General features: G+C 43.2%; 1 protein-coding gene and 1 pseudogene across 1 annotated transcript in view; both read left to right on the top strand.

Annotated features, from left to right (window-relative positions):
• Positions 1–692: 692 nt before the first annotated feature.
• LOC144253854 (olfactory receptor 7C1-like) lies at positions 693–1,547 on the top strand (annotated as a pseudogene).
• Positions 1,548–2,239: 692 nt separating this feature from the next.
• The window catches only part of LOC113177942 (adhesion G protein-coupled receptor E2-like), a 44,661-nt gene continuing 24,968 nt past the window's right edge, over positions 2,240–21,932 (top strand). Inside the window, exons 1-2 of the mRNA XM_077796514.1 lie at positions 2,240–2,254; positions 18,541–18,605. Of these exons, the coding sequence (XP_077652640.1) occupies positions 2,240–2,254; positions 18,541–18,605 (80 nt within the window). The remainder of the gene's footprint in view (positions 2,255–18,540; positions 18,606–21,932) is intronic.

Below are 21,932 nucleotides of genomic sequence, written 5' to 3'. Positions count from 1 at the left end.
TGCATGAATATACTTTGTGACTTTTTCTATTTGTGCTAATTAATGCAAGTACTGGATGCTTTGTCTTGTAGTGCTTCTACAGAACAAGCAGTTGTCGTTTGGTATCAGGGTTAACATAGACTTGGAAAATTTTTTTGGCACATTTATTTCCATGAGATTCCCAATAATTCATATGCATTGCAAATAGGTGAGATTTCAAAATTACTGGTGATATTTCTGGGTGATGAATTGGGTGAGTCAATTTCTTCATTGATTGGTCCATTATACTTTTTAATTAAAAATTAATCAAGCCTATAGAAAATGTGGCTTCCTCATCATTGATGGAAATTATACAGACCCAGCTTTTAACATTTCACCTAAATGGTGGTTATTACCAGGACATTTCAAAGTGAAGTTCAAAAGTCATTCCAAAGACACCTGAGATCAGGAAGGCTCTGACCAGGTGCAGGGGAGTCCCCAGGTACAGTCAGCTTTGGGGACTGAATTAGGTTTGCTGACTGGGATTTGCAGCTGGTGGTGGCAACAAAAGGGAACTAGTGGCACTAAGGAACCCCAGTGTGACCCACAGCAGAGGAGGGGCCACCAAGCCAATGCCTCCTAGAGCACTGGGTCCACGCCCAGGCAGCCAGGGTCCTGAGGTGGCCGGGGACTTCCTCTAGCTGCTACTTCTCCCCTGGGGACATTTACTTTACATGGAACCAGAAAACTACACGGGGACTCCAGGATTTCTCCTCCAGGGACTTTCTGAGAAGCCAGAGATGCAGTGGGTTCTCTCTGGGCTCTTCCTGTCCTTATACCTGGTGACCATCTTTGGCCACCTGCTCATCATCCTGGCCACCATCTCAGACCCCCACCTGCACACACCCATGTACTTCCTCCTCTCCAACCTGTCCTTTTCTGACCTCTGCTTCCCATCCGCCATGGTCCCCAAGATGCTGGTGAACATCCAGACACAGAGCAAGGCCATTACCTACGCAGGTTGCATCACCCAGATGTACTTCTTCACTGTTTTTGGACTGCTGGACATGGGACTTCTTACTGTGATGGCCTAGGACCACTTCATGGCCCTCTGCCGGCCCCTGCACTACACGGTCTTCAGGAGCCCCCAGCTCTGTGCTCAGTTCTTCTCCTGATCTGGCTCATCAGTGTGCTGGGAGCCCTTCCTGAGAGCGTGAGTGGACTGAGGCTCTCCTTCTGCACAGACGTGGAAATCCCACACTGTTTCTGTGAATTCCCTGAGGTCCTCAAGCTCGCCTGCTCACACCGTCATCAGTAGCATCATATAGTACATAGTGACAGGCATCATGGGGTTTTTCCCTCTTGCTGGGATCCTTTTCTCTTATTCTAACATTGTAGCTTCTGTGGATCTCCACAGCAGGAAGGATTTGTAAGACCTTTTCAACCTGCAGTTCTCACCTCTCAGTTGTCTCCCTGTTCTATGGAACCTGCCTGGGGGTCTACCTCAGCTCCACAGGGACACATGCCTCCTGGACAGGGGTGTTGGCCTCCACCTGTACACCCTGGTCAGCCCCATGGTGACCTTATAGCTTTTCAGCTCCTTCCAGTATTTGAACAGGTTAACGAGCAAAACCAGTGTGTCTGCATACACGCTATCATTCCTTTTAAAACCTTAAAAGAATTAAAAATGCTTGTGGTACTTATGGCCCTAATTCCCATTTATACAAAGCTTGCTCAACTCGGATTGCCAAAAAACTCTTCCGCCCAATGACTGGGTGTCCATGGCCAGGGCTTGTCTGAATGGCAGTGACTGCCTCCTCTGGGGGTCTAATTGCACAGATTTTTGTACCAAGCATTTTGAGAGAAACATGAGTCAGAATCTTGAGACCCCTTTGGAGATGTTGATGGGAACAGGTGAATTTGCAGATTTAGAGAAGCAGCTAAACTATTATTTGGCGGTTTATGATCAGAATAATTCACATGCAAAAAAGACCTGGCAGCCAATTTCTTCCCAGGATCAGTCTAATCTAGTTTGACTAAGATAAAACAGGGGTCAGAAGTACCATTCTCCGACTTTGTAGAGTGCTTGTACCAAGCAGCTCACAGGTCCATGGGGGACTCAGGTGCCTGTGAGTTGGTTGGTAAGCAGCTAAAATTGGAGAATGCAGGTAAGGCCTGCCAGGACATCCTCCTGCCTCATAGGGAAAAGGGGACCCTCTCAGAATTTGTTTTCCTTTGTGCAGTCGTTGGCCCAAGCCAATGAAAAGGTTTTACACTCACCATGGGTTTGAAGCAGGTACTGCACCCCCAAACCCAGGGATGCCATTCTTGTGGTTGTTGGTAAAGATGGTGCCCCAAGGGCTTCTGTTCCAGGAGCTTAGGTCTGTAACGTACTGAATGGTGGGAACTTTGAATGGTGCGCAAACCATCACCTCCAATCCCTATGGACGGCAAACCTCCAATCCCTGAAGTGGTGCGAACTCTCAGACAATAAAGAAGTAACAGCCCACTCCCCCCATGCTCCCCCTCACCCCACATTGAGCCCATAAATATCAACATCCTGTTCATTCTCTCTCTCTCTCTCTCTCTCTCTTTCTCCCTCCCTTCCCCTCTCCCTCCCCCTCCCCTCTCCCTCCCCCTATCCCTCTCCCACTCTCTCCCCCCATCCCCCTCCCCCTTCTCTTCTGTGACTGGCCATTATGGTCTCTCTAATAAAATCTCAGGCAGGTAAATGGTTGTTTGGCTTGTTGAGTTTACGGAGCTTTTCCGCAGTTCCTACATTGGTGCCGAAACCCAGGATGAAACCCAGGATGTGGATCCCCATTGCTAAAGATGGAATGCCATTCCCAAACTCCATGCCTGACAATTCCTGTCACAGTCCACTCCTCTGATGGCCTGCCTGACATCCACCACTGACCTGCGGATTGGTGAGTGCCCCCCTCCCATAAGCGCCTGAACCCCAACTCACCAGAACCAGGGAATTGGCCCTTGAGAGTCCAGCAATCCCTTGGGTGTGTTGGGGGGGAAACGCACCCCACTCAGACCCATCAGGGTTGCGGTGGACCCTGGGTGCTCTGCAAGGACACCCCTGGGAATCAACTGCCTGGAAAGTAGGATGAATTCTCCCTTTCTGACTCCTTCATCTCCCCTTGCTTGCGGCTTCCATGGACGGGTTAGCACAGTTGCTGCATCCTGTCTCACTGAAGTTCTGACTCTGTTCTGCCCAGAAATCCTTCAAACACTCTCCTTCTGACTCTTTCATTGCACTCGAAAAACTCTCCTGACGTCAAGTTGCCCGTGGCCTAGGCCCTATTTGGGTCTCACAGATCGCACTCCCCTGGTGATGACCAGGCAGTGCCCTCTATTTCCCCATGGAGGTCGGCCATTTGGGGGACACCCACAAGACCCTCCATCCACTTGGGAGCTTCCAGGAAGTTCTTTTCTGCCCGGGCGAGTGCTCTCTCTCTCTCTCTCTCTCTCTCTCTCTCTCTCTCTCTCTCTCTCTCTCTGACTCCCATCTCAACCCTCCCACATGATTCTCCCTTGTGAGGGCCTCTTAGATAATTTTAAAACCCTGAGTCTGTCCCCTGATATTAAACCGAAAAGGCTCATAAAATTCTGTACCCTGGATGGGCCTGCACACCCCCTGGACAACCAAAATGTTTGGCCCATGTGTGCGTCTCTGGATCCCAGTTTACTCCACAATCTTTTAATTACTGTGAGTGATAAAGAAGTGGAAGTAGATTCCTTACGTGGAGGATTTTTCCTGCTAGGATCTCACCCAAATCTCTGCACCCAATGCAAGCCTCAGCACCTACTCCTTGCTCTCCAGCCCCCTTCCTCCTCTTCTCCTCCACTCTCTGCCTCCACACCTCCCATTTTCTTCCTCTTCTCTGCTCTCCACCTCCACTTTCCACCTGGCTGATGAACCCCTCCATACCACTCTCCCCCGCCCTCAGGCCTGCTCTCCCCACTTTCACACCCTCCCATGTCCCCAACCTCTACATCTGCAGATTCTTCTTCTGTGGACCCTCCTCCTCCTCCTCCTCCTCCTCCTCCTCCTCCTCCTCTTACTCCTCTCCTCCTCCTCCCAACACTCCCCCACAACCTCCTCCCACTTCTGTTCCTCCCCCCCCCCCAGGGTCCCTCAACCTCAGTTTAGTCCACCCGCCAACCGTTCATGCACTAATGCGGCACCTAACCCACAAGTCACCACATCTCATCACCCGACTCAAACTTCACAGGTTGTGGCCCCACTTCAAGAGGTCACCGGGCCAGATGGGATTTTTAAGGGTTTACGTTCCTTTTTCGATGCTTGACCTTTCTCAACTAGAAAAAAATTCTGATCTTACACTGCACACTGTCTCTTACATTAAAGAGTTTCTATATTAGCCCAAGCCTACAGCCTCACCTTTCATGATCTCTATGATTCTGTCCGATACTCTCCTCCCTGAGGAAAGGAGAAGGGTCTGGGGCCAGGCTAGGGCCTATGCACACCAGGTTCATCAGACTGATGCCCACCATCCCCTAGGGGCCCAGGCAGTTCCAGACCAAGACCCCATTGGGGTTATAATGACCCCAGGACCAGGGACGCAGGGAACACCTCATTACCTGTCTGACAGCTGGCCTAAAGGCAGTGGCATAAAAGGCTATTAACTTTGATAAACTCCAGGAAGTCGTCCAGGAGAAGAATGAAAACCCCTCGGCCTTCCTAGATGGACTAACAAGGCTCTCTTCAGTGCACTAACTAGGACCCTGAATCCCCGGATGGGAGGCAGCATCTTATGACCTGTTTTTTCTCACAAAGCCACTCTGAAATATGGGCAACGCTAAAAACAATTAGAGAGGGTCCCTTGACTCCTCAGCAGAGGTGCTGGCCACGGCCTTCAAGGCCTATCACCACAGAGATGAAAGAGCAAAACGCCAAAAATGCCAGATGTGGGCCCAGGGGTCACAGGGCTCCTTCCAACCTATGGAAAGGGGGACACAACAATCCCCACAACGAGGACCCCCTGGGCCCTGCTGTAAGTGTGGCAATGAAGGACACTGGGCTAAGGCTTGCCCTAACCCCAGGTCACTGCCCAGACCGTGGCCCAGAGGCCGACTTCCTGGCCACTGGGGATCAGACTGCCCCAATTCCTGGAGGGCAGCTGAAGTCAGTTCCTCGCCAGTGACTTGCTGGGCCTAGGAGCCAAGGATTGACAGGGCCCTGGGTCTTCTGTCCCAACCTACTCAATCACCAAGCAGGAACCCAGGGTGGTCATCTGACTGGATGGGCGTCCCATAAACCTTTTGGTAGACACCAGGGCCACAGTCTCAGTTATGAGAGAGTTTTGAGGAACTACCTATCCCCCCAAATCTCCAATTGTTGGGGTAGGGGGTCAAATCATCATCCCACACAGAACTCCTCACCTTCTCCTTTTCACACCATTTTCAGGTTATGCCTCAGTGCCTGGTCCCCTGGCTTGGAAGGAATATTATCGATCTTGAAGGCCTCCAAAGCCTTACCCTTATTGTCCTCCCCTACTCATATCTTCATCAGGGCTTTACTCCCCAATGAAGAAGAGACTTTACCTCTTTGTGTCTGGTGTAGAGACCCCAACAACCACCAGAACACACATTTTCCCCTCCCCTGTAAAATGGTAGATCCAATTGTGTGGGACACTGAAACCCCATCCTCGGCAAATTGCTCTCCTGGGGAAGTGCATCTTAAAGACCCTAACCACTTCCCAAACCAGGCCCAATACCCACCACCAATGGCCAGTCTTAAGGGCCTAAAGCCAATCATTCACAGCTTATTAAGAAAGGGGTTCCTCTGTCCCACACACTCTCTATTCAATACCCCATAATTAGGCAGTAAAAAAGCCTAATGGAGCATACCATTTGGTGCAGGACTAAAGGTTAATAAATTCTTCAACCAGCCCTATACATCCCCTGGTTCCAAACTCCTCTACTATCCTTTTCTCCATTCCTGCATACTCCACCTGTTTTTCAGTTACTGATCTTAAAGATGCCTTCTTTTGGATTCCACTATCCATCTCTTCCCAAGACATATTTGCCTTCACCTGGACTGACCCAGAAACTAGACATTGCCAACAGTTAACCTGGACTGTCCTGCCCCAGGGGATTTGAGACAGCCCACCTATTTTTAGACAAGACCTTGCTGGAGATCTTGAGGTTTTTTTCCCCTCTATGCCCCAACTCATTCCTCCTACAATATGTTGATGACCTCTGTAGTCCATCATTAGAAACCTCAAAGTCTGACACAGCCACCCTCCTGAATTTTCTTGCTCTCAGAGGATATAGGGTTTCTCCACAAAAGGTGCAGCTCTATTTCTGAGGTTGTTTACTTAGGGTTCCACATTTCCCCAGGTTCCACATTTCTATCACAACCGATAGAAAAGGTCACACTGCAGCTGAACGCCCTATGTCTTCCACAGTAACAGGCCCTTTACTCTGAGTTGGGGGGAAGGACTTACAGACTGGTCAGTGGAAAGGACCAGATCCAGTGATTATGTGGGGCAGAGGTCATGCTTGTATTTTTCCAGAAGGTGTTTTTCATCCTACTTGGGTACCTGAAGGTGCCCTCAGGCATGGAGGGACCTACAGAAATTGATGTTATGAGCCATACAAATGATTTGGCTCAGAATACTTCCAAGGCTCCTCATAATGAAATAAATATTTTTTTTGGTGTTAAGTCCGTCTTTTTTGGTTGTTCAAAACATTACAAAGCTCTTGACATATCATATTTCATAAATTTGATTCAAGTGGGTTATGAACTTCCATTTTTACCCCGTATATACATTGCAGAATCACATCAGTTACACATCCACGTTTTTACATAATGCCATACTAGTGACTGTTGTATTCTGCTACCTTTCCTATCCTCTACTATCCCCCTTCCCCTCTCCTCCCATCTTCTCTCTCTACCCCATCTACTGTAATTAAATTTTCTCCCTTTTTTCCCTTTCCCCTCACAACCTCTTATATGTAATTTTGTATAACAATGAGGGTCTCCTTCCATTTCCATGCAATTTCCCTTCTCTCTCCCTTTCCCTCCCACCTCTTGACCCTGTTTAATGTTAATCTTTTTCTCATGATCTTCCTCCCTGCTCTGTTCTTAGTTGCTCTCCTTATGTCAAAGAAGACATTTGGCATTTGTTTTTTAGGGATTGGCTAGCTTCACTTAGCATAATCTGCTCTAATGCCATCCATTTCTCTGCAAATGCCATGATTTTGTCATTTTAGTGCTGTGTAATACTACATTGTGTATAAATGCCACATTTTTTATCCATTAATCTATTGAAGGGCATCTAGATTGGTTCCACAGTCTAGCTATTGTGAATTGTGCTGCTATGAACAAGATGTGGCAGTATCCCTATAGTACGCTCTTTTAAGGTCCTCAAGGAATAGTCCGAGAAGGGCAATAGCTGGGTCAAATGGTGGTTCCATTCCCAGCTTTCCCAGGAATCTCCATACTGCTTTCCAAATTGGCTGCACCAATTTGCAGTCCCACCAGCACTGTGCAAGTGTACTCTTTTCCGCACATCCTCGCCAGCACTTGTTGTTGTTTGACTTCATAGTGGCTGCCAATCTTACTGGAGTGAGATGGTATCTTAGGGTGGTTTTGATTTGCATTTCTCTGACTGCTAGAGATGGTGAGCATAAAATAAATATTGATGAAAGGATTGAGACTAAGCTAAATGCCTTAGAGGCAACTATCATGAATATAGGTAATGAACTTTCAGCTTTGAAGTTTAAGGAACGTCTTAAATGTCACACTAGCTGTGAATATGTGTGTGTTACTGCGGCCAAATACAATGCTACCCAATGGGATTTGGAGAAGGTTAAAAATCATTTTTTGGGTCTTTGGCAAAATAATAACAACAACTTGGATCTTTTGGAGCTGCAGCATCATATTCAAGATATACAGGAAAGTAAGATTGATTTTCGGATCTTACTTCCTTAGCTAATCAAAAATGAAAAGAATTAAAAGGCTTTAACCCTGGGAACATTCTTACACTCTGCATGGTATATTCTTCTATAGTTCTCTTGCTGTTAATTCTCTTTTGTATTGTAATTGTAGGGTGGCCAGGCTTCAAATAAGGATTCAGGGACTCCAAAAAGTGACCCATCACCTGCTTTTTTTTTTAAGTAAAAAAGGGGAAATATGTGGGAGGCAGTCACAGCATGTGACCTGCATTTTTCTTTCCTGATTGGAGAGGCTCTGTTGGTCACTTCCCGGGATCTGGCCACATCAAAGTGGACATAGACCAAGGCCCCAATCTTGAAAGTCGTAAAAATGTCACCAAATGTGTGTTCGTGCATGGGCATGCCTTTCTACATCCCCAGGGATCAAGTTACCTTGCCTGTCCTTGTAACCCGCCCCTCTTGATCTTTATTGGATGGAAGTTTCTAAGAGAGTCTCCCAAATAGAAGACCACTCCTGAACCTGCTTGCTGTCTCTCTTGCCAGCCTCTTGTGACATTCCTCCCTGTCCCATTTGGGGAGCTTCAGGCCAGGGGTAGAGGAGCCTTCCCAGGACTTGAATTAAAGGTAAATTGTGTGTCTGTAGTTTATGTGATAACTTAGGAAATTCACTCCAGTGACCCTTAGTTTAGCTGCCCTCGCTGATCGGGGTGGCAGCTCCATTTTTAAAATTACTCTTCCTTCTTTTAGATCAGAATTTCGGATCACAAGAACTATTTGAGCTCAGGAGATGATAGACATGGAACCCCATGTGGGGGCACTCTGAATGCCCCCCACCTTCCATCCTGAAGCGAGGGGCTCTGACCCATCCCTACATTTCCTAGAGACTTGGGCATTGTCCCAGTTCAGGAAGTTGAGGGCCTGTCTTCAGATGTAGGTGATGCCCCTTGGGTTGAATCACACTCACCTGTCCCTTGTAACCCTGTCCCTTCTGGCCTTTTGGGATAGAACTTTCTAAGAACAAGGGTCCCCCCAACACAATCCCACTTCTGAACGTGCTCACTCTCTCTTTCTTGTTTGTGACTTTCTCTTGCTCTCCCATTTGGGGAACCTGAGGCCGAGAGCGGAGAAAATGTGGGCGTGATGACTAATTATAAAATTTGTAACCAGTTCTCTCTGGTGCAGAATAGGAGAGTAAAACAGTTTATATTTCTGATAACAAAAAAAAATTTACTAATTAGGGGCTGGCGTTGTGGTTCAGTGGTAGAGCACTTGCCTAGCAAGCATGAGGCACTGGTTCAAGCCCTGCACCACATCAAAAAACTAAATTAAAAAAAAGGTATTGTGTCCAACTAGAATTAAAAATATCTTTTTTGAAAAAAGGGTGTGAATGATGTTTCATGGATTTGAACCTGGAATAGTGAGCAGCAACAGAGAACTAATTTGATGTCCAACAAACATCAGTTTTGTACATTTTCCCAAGAGTGGAACATCCTAAAATAGCATTAAAGAGCCTGAAAACACTTACTGTGCCAACTTGGAGCCATCAGGAGTGGTTCAGAGACGATGTCCATGAATCTAACACAGCACAGGGTGGTGGACCAAGGCTCTGAGCTTCCTACCTGGGTCATGGGAGGACATCCCCTTAACCACCACTCCCTGTATCCTAGTAGCAGATCAATGCTGGCTCATCTTTCTGTGCCAGGAAACCCTTGTGACATCACAGTGACCTGGGCCAATGAGGAACAAGGTGATGGTCACAATGGTGGCTATCTCTGGAGCATCTGATCTAGGCAGGTCATTTCCTGTGAGCTTTAACACACAGCTTAGTTCACAGGGAAACGGCATGAAGAAGGGGAAATGATCCAGTTTGTAAATAAGGAGCCAAGGTCAGTAAATTGGACTTCCTGTCATGAGAAAAACATTCAGGATGCAAGTGTAAATTTGTTTAGGCAGAAGCTGAGCTCAACAGGGCCCACATCTGACCACCTAAATTCAGAACTGAGGTAGTGGAGAAGTTCACGGTGGAGAAGGCATCAAAACACCTGTATCTAACTCTGACCCTAGACCACAACCTCAGTGCACAATAATGGAACCACCATGTGACCCCAAAGACCCACCACTGGAAATGATCACCCAAAGGAAAAGAAGGTGATATCTCAGAGACTGGAACCCCATATCACTGCAGAATTCACCAGAGTGGGTAGATATGGAATCCACTTCGGTGTTTATCCATGGATGGATGGATAAAGAGAACATCATATGTATACTCAGGGGAGTATGATTCAACCATAAAAATGGAAGAACTTCTGTCAATTGTGACAATAAAGATAAAAATGGAAGTCCTTGGCGAAGTGAAAGTGAGTCAGGAAGACAAATGCTGCATGATCTCACTCACATGTGGGATCATAAAATGTTAATTCATAGACATAAAAAGAGTGAAATGGTGGTCACTGGGGACTGATGTGGTTGTGGGGTTGTGGGGAGAGATGTTGGTCAAAGGATCTGAGGTTCAGCTAGACAGGAGGAAGAGGTCAGGAGACCTACAACCTGGTGACCATAGTTAGCAACAGAATCTTTAACAGTGGTGAGTGGATATCGAGTGTCTCACCACAGAAATAATAACCACAGGAAGTGATACACATGATGATTAGCTGGAGCAGTCACTCCACAGTGCATGTGTTCTTGAAAACATTCTGTTATAGGCCATTATCACAATTTTACTGTGTAGTATCAAAAACAAGAGAGTCCAGCAGCCAGGACTGGCAGACTCAATGCCAACTGGGAGCTCTTACAAAACCACAACCTCTGGCCACACCAACCTGCCCCATCACAAACTGCATTTCAACCAGATCCCCAAGTGATTCATATTCTCACTGAAGTTGGAAAGATTCTGGTCTGGAAAAGTGTTTCTCAAACTCTCCACTCTCAACCTGCTAGGCCCAGTGCAAATCCAGGTTGTAACAACCCCAACTTCCTCAGCCATTGCCACCCGTCTCCAGGAGCCCTCATCCTGCCTGGTGGAAGACCAGTGCCCTGGAGCAGGAGAATTGGGAGGTCCAGGAGGAAAGCTCATGACACTCAGCTCATCATTAGAGTCAGGTCCTGCAGGAAACGTTCAGCAAGAACAGAAGCTGACAACATCCACCCAGCCCAGAGCTGAGAGAGCTGAGTGCTGACTCACTCATCTGCCACTGGTTAACATGTTAAAAAGGGAAGTGACTCTCAGATCTGCAATGCTTAGATCATTGCTGACAACATATAATGGGAATGGAGTCCAATTGGACAAGACTGGGAAAGTGTATCAAGTATTTTCCATAAAATGACAACATATCCAGGGAGCTCCCCAGTAGCAGGTTGGGCAAAATGAGTCTCAGGGGTGGGGGATTGTGCAGTGAGGTGAGGGCGTTTCTTTCTTTAATTTCAGCCTGGAGTGTATTCAAGCCACTTCCATATTCATTACAAAGAGGAGACTAATGGGCTGCTTACAAATACTGCCTTGCCACCATCCTTCAGGGACACACTTCTCACAGCATCCTCTCATGCTGGGTGGTCATGAAATAAGTTTTGTATGATAGGTTAAAGTAGAAAATTGAAGGGCTTTATTTGCAATTCTTTCCTACTGTACAGGCTAAACACAGTTTTTAGATGTTTAGCCTTTTTCTCTCTTTGAGATTGCAAATTCTTTGCTTTTATGGGAACAGTCATCTTTATATTCTGAGTTCAAAGATAGAATTGGAAGTTATTTTCACTAAGGTACTGTTTGCCTTGTATTTCTTTATATATGTTTTGACAGTTTGAGGGGGAACTTGTGAGCATATGAATTTTATGTGGCCAAACCTATGAGTGGGTCCCCTTGCTGACCCCCCTCCATTGCTTTTTATATTTAAAGTTCTGCATGATCCATGGTGATCAAGTTCCTCTAACACCATTTCGCGTCTTATTTCTCATCTGTTTTTCTGAATTATTGCCTTTTGGCCTTTGGCTTGGTTCTGTTTTCATGAGCAGCAATCACCCTCTGCCCTTTTGTAGAACATACTCTATTGCATTAAAGTGAACATCTCCCATGTCCTTCTCATGAGCACATGTTTCATACACAGGAGTTTCATCACATCTGCAGAGATGTCCTCTCTGCACAGTTGGAATAGGCACCTGGCCTCATGGGCTTCCTGCTGGGAATAGGTGGGAAGATGCAGGTGACACTCCTGGCCCACATGCATGGTGGGGACTCATGAAGGGAGCGGAGGTGATGCTCTAACCTTGGTTTTTACTCACCCCATCACTCCTGCTCCTATGTCCAATGTCTTAACACATTTGTACACAATTATGTTTCTACAGGATGGAATTTACCTTTGGACACCACTTCTTTCACTGCTCCTAAAAAAGTATGTTTTTATAATTTTATATCCAGGTCTTTTTCAATCTCAAATTACTCATGATGATGGAATTAAATGATTGTTGTTTTGTTCTTTTGATGGAAATTTTATTTTAGATTTTCAATTGATTTTGTTTAAAGAAATTATTTTGAAACCATGTGTTGATCTGTGTAGAAACTCTAAATTTATTTAATTTTTCTCTCTATCAATTCCACCTTTGAAAACACAAAATGAACAGAACAGGGAGAATCTCTTCTTGTTTGGACATTCCATTATAATAGAAAATGTAGGATACACAAAAATAAATGCATATATGTTATGATGTCCCCAGGGATAAATCCTCTGTAGAAAGATGAAAGAATGTCAAAAGAGATGCAGGATTTTATGAAGATCAGACTAGATCAGGGGCACTTCAGCTCATATATTCCAAATTGAGAATGATCCTTTTAACATAACATCAAACTCATTTTGTAATTCTTTTGTTGCAGATTCTATGCATCGGTGTTCATCAAGGATATTGATTGGGCTGTAATGGTTCTTCTCCTGTATGGTGCTTGTCTGCTAAACTGAGACCTTGATAATACAGACTCCAAACTAACAGGGAAAAATGAGGAGGGATCCAATCTGGTCTCCTTTGACATCAGAATAATGTGTGATTATGCATCCATGAGATACCTCAAGTTGTCAGACTCATAGATACAGAGAATAGAACAGTGGTGTCAGGGCCTGGAGTAGGGGACATGTGGGCTGTGTGTCCATGGGTGTAAAGTTAAAGTTGTACGTGGGATTAATATCCAGACACCTGCTGTGCAGCATACAACCAGCACAATGATTGTAATGATATAATACCATCCAGGTGAAAATTCACTGTTGGGGTAGACCTTAGGGTAAGAGGTCTTGTCAAAGAAAAATCCACAAAACAAGAAAAACAAGGGATCCAGGGACATCATGGAGGAGATGGGCACATCTATGACACTGAAGTGGTAAAGGGACAGCCAGGGTCACATGTGTCTGAATTTATCCTCTCACCCACATAAAGTATGTGCAGCTCCTCAGGGGTCAGCTACCTCAGGAAAGCTGCCTCCAGGAACAGTCACAACAGGGCAGGGGAACAAAGGCCCCCTCCTGAAATCTCAGTTTCTCTGCAGCAGCCAGGAGCAGCTCCCTCCTCAGCATTCACGGACGGGGCATCTCCTGCACCAACCAGCTCACGCTTGCTGCCCCCAGGGCTCCTTTGAAACGTGGATGTGCCAGGCCAGCACCATCCTCAGGACCCTGCACTGTGGCCCCTCCGACCAGACCCAGGCCTATGCAGACCACCTGAGGGCGCCCTCCTCTCCTGCAGGCCTCTGCTCAAGGGTCACCTTTCATCTCTCCTACTGGACCCCCAAAGGACAAGCACCTTCATCTTCTTCCCCTCTGACCTGTCTGTGTTTGATTGCTGTTGATCACAGAGCTCAAAGCCTCAGAGAAAAAAAAATTACAATATTTTGGTCTGAGAGAGAGAAATTGTTAGACCAAGGGTGAAATGGATATTCTTATATGGTAGATATTACAGCCAATTTATGCACACACTTTATTCAGCAACTTGGTACCCTTTATGATAATTTAAGTGGTGCATACCTAAGGCCCAGCAAGCATGCTTCTTTTAATCTACATCTCATTAAAAAATCCCCATAGTTTCTCAGGACCATTCACTCAAAGGAACTCTGGCCTTGGGGTTGGCCCTTTTGCACATCACTGGGGTCCAGCAGGAGGATCACAAATTTGAGGGCTGCCTGGGCAAACTAGCAAAATCTGTCTCCATCTGGGGATAAGATGGCGGCAAATGGAGTATGACTCCCCCCTTGTACCGTGTCACTGCACAGGTGATAAGCGAGTTTAGAATGACCTGAAGCTATCTAGATAGGAATGTCCAGCAAAATTGAAACCTAGAGGAAGAATTTCAACACCCAAGGATCAGTGATCGCGGATCAAGTGCGATTGAACCCTGCACCTGGCGCCCAAAGGTGGAGCCTTCACGCCGACGTGCCAGCAATGCAGAGAAACGGTGCTATGGTTTCTGTGGGGCCCTGCCAACTGTGTCCTCACAGTGCTCCAGGCTGAGTTCTGGTATTGAGACGGGGGAGAGGAACGGTCCAGATCTGCCCTCCACACTGGACAGCCCACCAAGGAAGCCAGCAGCCACCATATTGGGGAGCTGTCGCCACCATTGCAAGTTTCCGACAGATCACACCCCATCGCAGCAAGTTCAGCGATAGAACAGGTTGTGACACTCAGCCCCTCTCCCATACATCGGGGAAATCGCATAAAATCTCTCCCGGGCTTTCCATGGGCGTGAATATCAGAGGCTGGGGAAGGTTAAAGACACCTGACCTCCAACTCCCCCTCCCACCAGAGGCAAAAAGGAAACCTGTCTAGCCAGCTCTCGAGGGAGTCGCTATCAGAGGGAATAGGGGGCCGGTTCCCAATTCCCATGCTCCATATCCAGGAAACTGCAGGCCCAGGGTGTAGCTTGAACTGTGGAGAGGTACCACACTGGAGAAGGCCTGGCTGGCAGGAGAAGCGAGGAGACTAGAGGCCAGAAATAACCCAAAGTGAACAGGATTGGAGAAACACCAGGTGGGGGAGGGGGAAGCCACCTCTTATGGATTGTTTCCTACAGCCCAAGGGCAAAGTCTTGGTCCAGAAAGCACAGCTCCACCTACTGGAAGCGAAGAAATTAGAAGCCTAACAGTGCATTTTTTTATTGTAATTTTTATTTTACTTTATTTTAGTATTATCTTTATCATTTTTTCTTTTTTCTTTTCTATTTTTTTCTCTTTCTTTCTTCTCTCCCTCTCTCTTTCCTGCTTTTCTGACTTACCTTTTCCCTATCTTTCCTCCCAAGCATGACCACTCCAATTACATGTAATTTACTAAATGCAAATAGATAAATCTTACTAGATGGTCGATAGTCTGCCTAAGCCCTTAACTATCCCCAAGTACTCCTGTCCATTCTCTTGGTAATATCTGCCTGCATTTGAGCAATTCCCCAAAGAAGCTAATATATACTAACCTCCATACCATCAAATCTCCGGACCTTAACATAAAATCCTAAATTTAAACCTCAGTTCTCTATATGCCATCCAAATCTGTAGGCCTTTAATGGAACTAATGAATTTACTTTAAATCATAATTAAATCCAACATCTCTAAACATTGTCTCCCAACACAAAGGAGAGATATTGGAGATATACAAAATGAAAACAAATTTATAGAAGAAAATAATAACACAGCAGTCAAACAGAGCTGGAAAGAAACATGAGCACCATGAAAAAAGGAAGAACAGATACACAAACAATGCAGGCCAGCTTAAATTTACAGGAGATGCTAGATGCATCAGGAAAATGATCAAATAAAGAACTCAAGGCCTACCTGACTCAGATGGAATGGAATCTTAAAGAGATCATTAGACAGCAAATGCAAGCAATGAAAGAACACCTCGACAATGAATTACACAAACAAATTCAAAAAGCAAATGAACAACTCTACAGGGATATAGAGGTTATAAAAAAACAAACAGAAATAGTAGAAATGAAGAAAAGTATAAACCAAATTAAAATCAAAGTATCACCAATAGAGTAGACCAAGTAGACATCAGAATATCAGACAACAAAGACAAAATATATCATCTCGAAAAGAGTCTAGTCAACTCAGGAAGGTTGGTAAGAAATCATGAGCAAAACATCCAAGAGGTAGGGGATATAAAAAAAAACAAATTTAAAAGTCATTGGGATAGAGGAAGGTATAGAGGTCCAAACCAAAGGAATGAGGAATCTGTTAAATGAAATAATTTTAGAAAACATTCCAGACAGGAATAATGAAACAGATTTACAAATCCTAGAGGTCTACAGGACACCAAACATACAGAATCATGATAGATCAACTCCAAGACACGTTGTTATGAAGATATCCAACATACAGAATGAGGAGAAAATATAAAAGCTACAAGACAAAGGAGGCAGATTATATTTAGGGGTAAACCAATTAAGTTAATGGCGGATTTCTCATCTCAGACACTGAAAGCGAGCAGATCCTGGAACAACATATTTCAAACAATGAAAGATAATGGGTGCCAACCAAGAATTTTGTATCCAGCAAAACTAAGCTTCAGGTTTGACAATGAAATAAAAATCTTCCATGATAAACAAAAGTTAAAAGAATTCGCAGCCAGAAAACCAGCACTGCAAAGCATTTGGGGCAAAACACTACACGAAGAGGAAATGAAAAACAACAACAAAAAACAACAGTGGGAAGTACCTCAGTAAAGAGATGGGGGATGAAAAACTAATCAAAGAGGAAAAACAAACCAAATTTTAAAAATAATTAAATAAATAAACAAACATGACTGGAAGTACAAACCCTATTCAATGGTAACCCTAAATGTTAATGGCTTAAACTCATCAATTAAATGACATAGGCTAGCAACCTGGATTTAAAAAGCAGACCCAACAATATGCTGCCTTAAGGAGACTCATCTGATAGGAAAAGACATACACAGGCTGACAGTGAAAGACTGGGAAAAATCATACCTTGCACATGGACCTCGGAAGCAAGCAGGGGTGGCTATACTCATATAAAATAAAATCGACTACAAGCCTAAGTTAATCAAAAGGGATAAAGAAGAACACTAAATACTGTTAAAGGGAACCATTCACCAACAAGACATAACAATTATCAATTTATATGCCCCAAACAATGGGGCTGCTACGTTCATAAAACAAACTCTCCTCAAGTTCAAGGGACAAATTGACCACAACACAATAATTACGGGTGACTTCAATACACCTCTCTCACCACTGGACAGATCTTCCAAACAAAAGTTGAATAAAGAAACTATAGAACTCAATAACACAATTAATAACCTAGACTTAACTGACATATATAGGATATATCAACCATCAGCAAGCGGATATACTTTTTTCTCAGTAGCAATGGATCCTTCTCAAAAATAGAACATATATTATGCCATAGGGCATATCTAAGCAATTATAAAGGGGTAGAGATAATACCATGCATCTTATCTGATCATAATGGAATGAAACTGGAAATCAACAATAACAGAAGAAGGGAAAAACCCTACATCACTTGGAGAATGAACAATATATTACTGAACAATCAATGGGTTACAGAAGACATCAAGGAGGAAATTAAAAAATTCATTGAGATAAATTAAAACACAGACACAACATTTCAGAATCTATGGGACACAATGAAAGCTGTTCTAAGAGGAAAATTCATTGCTTGGAGCTCATTCCTCAAAAAAAGGAAAAACCAACAAATAAATGATCTCACACTTCATCTCAAAGCTCTTGAAAAAAAAGAGCAAAACAACAGCAAATGCAGTAAAAGGCAAGAAATAATTAAAATCAGAGCTGAAATCAATGAAATTGAAATAAGAGAAACAATTGAAAAAATTGACAAAACTAAAAGTTGGTTATTCGAAAAAATAAATAAGATTGACAGACCCTTAGCTATGCTAATGAAGAGGAGAGAAGAAATCCAATTACTAGCAACAGGATGAAAAAGGCAATATCACAACAGACACTAGAGAAATACAGAAGATAGTTAGAAATTATTTCAAAACTTTATATGCCAATAAAATAGAAGATAGTGAAGGCATCGATAAATTTCTTAAGTCATATGATCTACCCAGATTGAGTCAAGAGGATATATACAACTTAAACAGACCAATGTCAATTGAGGAAATAGAAGAAGCCATCAAAAGACTACCAACCAAGAAAAGCCCAGGACCAGATCGGTTTTACAAAACCTTTAAAGAAGAACTAATACCAATACTTCTCAAGCTATTTCATGAAATAGAAAAAGAGGGAGTAATTCCAAATTCATTCTTCGAGGCCAACATCACCCTGATTCCTAAATCAGACAAAGACACTTCAAAGAAAGAAAACTACAGACCAATATCTCTAATGAACATAGATGCAAAAATCCTCAATAAAATTCTGGCAAATCAGATTCAAAAATATATCAAAAATATTGTGCACCATGATCAAGTAGGATTTATTCCTGGGATGTAAGGCTGGTTCAATATACAGAAATCAATAAATGTAATCCACCACATCAATAGACTTAAAGATAAAAACCATATGATCATCTCGATAGACAGAAAAAACTGTCGACAAAATACAACATCCCTTTATGTTCAAAATATTAGAAAAACTAGGGATAATAGGAACTTACCTCAACATTATGAAGCTATTTATGCTAAGCCTCAGGCTAGCATCATTCTAAATGGAGAAAAATTGAAGGCATTCCCTCTAAAATCTGGAACAAGGAAAGGATTCCCTCTCTCACCACTTCTATTCAACATTGTTCTCGAAACCCTGGCCATATCAATAAGACAGACGATAGAAATTAAAGGCATAAAAATAGGAAAAGAAGAACTGAAATTAGCACTATTTGCGGGTGACATGATCCTATACCTAACAGACCCAAAAGGTTCTGCCAAAAAACTTTTAGAACTAGTAAATTAATTCAGCAAGGTGGCAGGATATAAAATTAACACTCATAAGTCTAAGGCATTCCTGTATATCAGTGACAAAAGCTCTGAAATGGAAATCAGAACAACCACCCCATTCACAATATCCTCAAAAAAAATAAAATACTTGGGAAAAAACCTAACAAAAGAGGTGAAAGACCTTTACAACGAAAACTACAGTACACTAAAGAGGGAAATAGAAGAAGACCTTAGAAGATGGAAAGATATACCTTGTTCATGGATAGGCAGAATTAATATCATTAAAATGGCCATACTATTAAAAGTACTCTATAGGTTTAATGCAACCCAATCAAAATCCCAATGACATTCCTCAAAGAAATAGAAAAAGCAATCATGAAATTCATCTAGAGAAATAAAAGACCCAAAATAGCTAAAGCAATTCTAAGCAGGAAGAGCAAAACAGGTGGTATAGCGATACCAAATTTCAAACTATACTTTACAGCAATAGTAACAAAAACAGCATGGTACTGGTACCAAAACTGGCAGGTATACCAATGGTACACAATAGAGGACACAGAGACCAATCTACAAAATTACAACTACCTTATATTAGACAAAGGTGCTAAAAGCATGCAATGGAGAAAGGATAGCACCTTCAACAAATGGTGCTGGGAGAACTGGAAATCCATATGCAACAAAATGAAACTGAATCTCTTTCTCTCACCATGCACAAAAGTCAACTCAAAATGGATCAAGGAGCTAGGAATCAGACCACAGACTCTGCATCTAATAGAAGAAGTTGGCCCTAATCTCCATCTCTTGGGGTTGGGCTCCAAATTCCTTAATAGGACACCTATAGCACAAGAGTTAAAATCAAGAATCAACAAACAAGACATATTCGAACTAAACAGTTTTTTCTCAGCAAGAGAAATAATAAGTGAGGTAAATAGGGAGACTACATCCTGGGAACAAATTTTTACCCGTCACACTTCAGATACAGTGCTAATCTCCAGAGTATACAAAGAACTCAAAAAGTTAAACAACAACAAAAAAATAACCCAATCAACAAATGGGCCAAAGATCTAAACAGACACTTCATAGAGGAGGACATACAATCAACCAACAAGTACACAAAAAAGTGCTCACCATCTCTAGCTATTAGAGAAATGCAAATTAAAACCACTCTAAGATACCATCTCACTCCAGTAAGAATGGCAGCCATTTTGAAGTCAAACAATAACTAGTGCTGGCGAGGATGTTGGGAAAAAAACTAAAAAGAGCAGACTACAGGGACACAGCTACACCAATGTTCATAGCAGCACAATTCACAATAGCTAGACTGTGGAACCAGTCCATATGCCCTTCAACAAATGAATGGATTTTTTAAAATGTGGCATTTATACACAATGGCATATTACTCAGCATTAAAAAATAACAAAAGCATGGCATTTTCAGGGAAATGGATGGCACTAGAGCAAATTATGCTAACCAAAGTTAGCCAATCCCTAAAAAACAAACACTGAATGTCTTCTCTGATATAATGGAGGTGACTCAAAACAGAGTAGGAAGGAAGAGCATGAGAAGAAGATTACCACAAAACAAGGAAAAGAGGAGGGAGGGAAAGGGAAGGAGAAGGGGAATTGCACGGAAGATGGAAGGAGACACTCATGGGTTCACAAAATACATATACGATGGTGTAAAGGGAAGAAAAGAGAGAGAGAGAGAGAGAGAGAGAGAAGTGTCACAGTAGAATGGGTAGAGAATAGTGATAAGAGGGGAGGGGAGGGGGGATAGGGAGGGCAGCAGAATACAACTGACATTAGGATGGCTGTATGTATACACATGGATGTATAACCAATGTGATCCTGCAATCTGTACACGTGGAAAAATGAGAATTCATACCCTATTTGAATCAAATGTATGATATGTCAAGATCATTGTATTGTCTTGAGCAACTAATAAAAAAATCCCATGTTAAGAGAAAGTTTTGGTTTGGGGCAGTATATTTGCAAGAGTGAAAAACTTCAAAACATACAAGCAACCATCAAAAAAGACTAGCAAAATAAATAGCGTATGTCAGTATAAATTTTAAAAAGAAGACACATCTGTCTGTAGTACAGCTCATATGCTGCTATTTAAAAAACCTCCAGTGCACAAAGTTGAATGGGAAAGGCAAGTCAAAATACAATGCATATGGTTTTGTCAAGTTAATACTTCTAGTATAATATTGTATCTTTTAAAGCTGCAAGGTGAGGAGCCTGAGGTTAGGAGCAGTGATTTAAAAATATAACAGCCCCATTAGTAATGAGAATCTTTTTCGATAGATTTTTTTTAATATTATTTGTTACAAGCATCAGCTTAGGGCTTATGAGGGAGAAAGATATCATATTCATAAAAGATGAGATTTCTGCCAGAAAACTCAGATTTGGTGTGGAAGCAATACAGAATTTGGTGTAACCTGGGGGCAGGGACATCAATCCTACAGTGTATGCATGGCACACTAGCACACTTAACAATAAAGACTGCAAAGAATAAGGTGTCTTCTGGATATTCAAAAGAATAGTCTGATTTTTCACAGCAATTACCCATTTTTATTTCAATGTGATTATGAAAAGATAAATACAAAAAAAAATAATACTAAAATTAGTAACAAACAATAGTAGTGTGAGGACCAGGTGGCTCTGCGGGACCTACCTTCTCAGACTTTCCAGGTGTGAGTGTTGGGAATGCCAAGTCTTGTCTCTGGTTGGGGACATGGTGCTCTTGGTGGAAAGGAAACAGTAAGACACAAACTTACACAGACTCACCTTCTCCCTGCCCCAGAGGAGAGTCACGTGTTGGGCTGTTTGACTTCTCCTGTGCCATCTACTGAAGCCCTGAGTTCTATATTTAATCATGAGCTTGTTTTCATGTAAGTTACACAAGTAAGTCTAGTGATAGGTAATAAATAGATAAGTCTATTCATTCTGAACCAAGGTCCTTACGGGGCAAGAAGACCAGGAGAATGATCCTTCATGCTTGAGCTTCTAATGCACAGTGTCCTACCTTCCTGTCTCAGAAGATGTGTGTCACACCCAAGGAGATCTTCAGCACAGTTTTACTCATAATAAGCAAATATTTGGCAACAAAACTCTGAGTCCTGAGAAATTCACCAGGGAACTGATGGGA

Source organism: Urocitellus parryii, chromosome 3, assembly GCF_045843805.1.
Source record: "Urocitellus parryii isolate mUroPar1 chromosome 3, mUroPar1.hap1, whole genome shotgun sequence".
In the NCBI taxonomy this organism is placed as follows: domain Eukaryota; kingdom Metazoa; phylum Chordata; class Mammalia; order Rodentia; family Sciuridae; genus Urocitellus; species Urocitellus parryii.
Note: the sequence above shows the minus strand (reverse complement) of the source record. Positions and strands in the feature narration are given on the sequence as shown.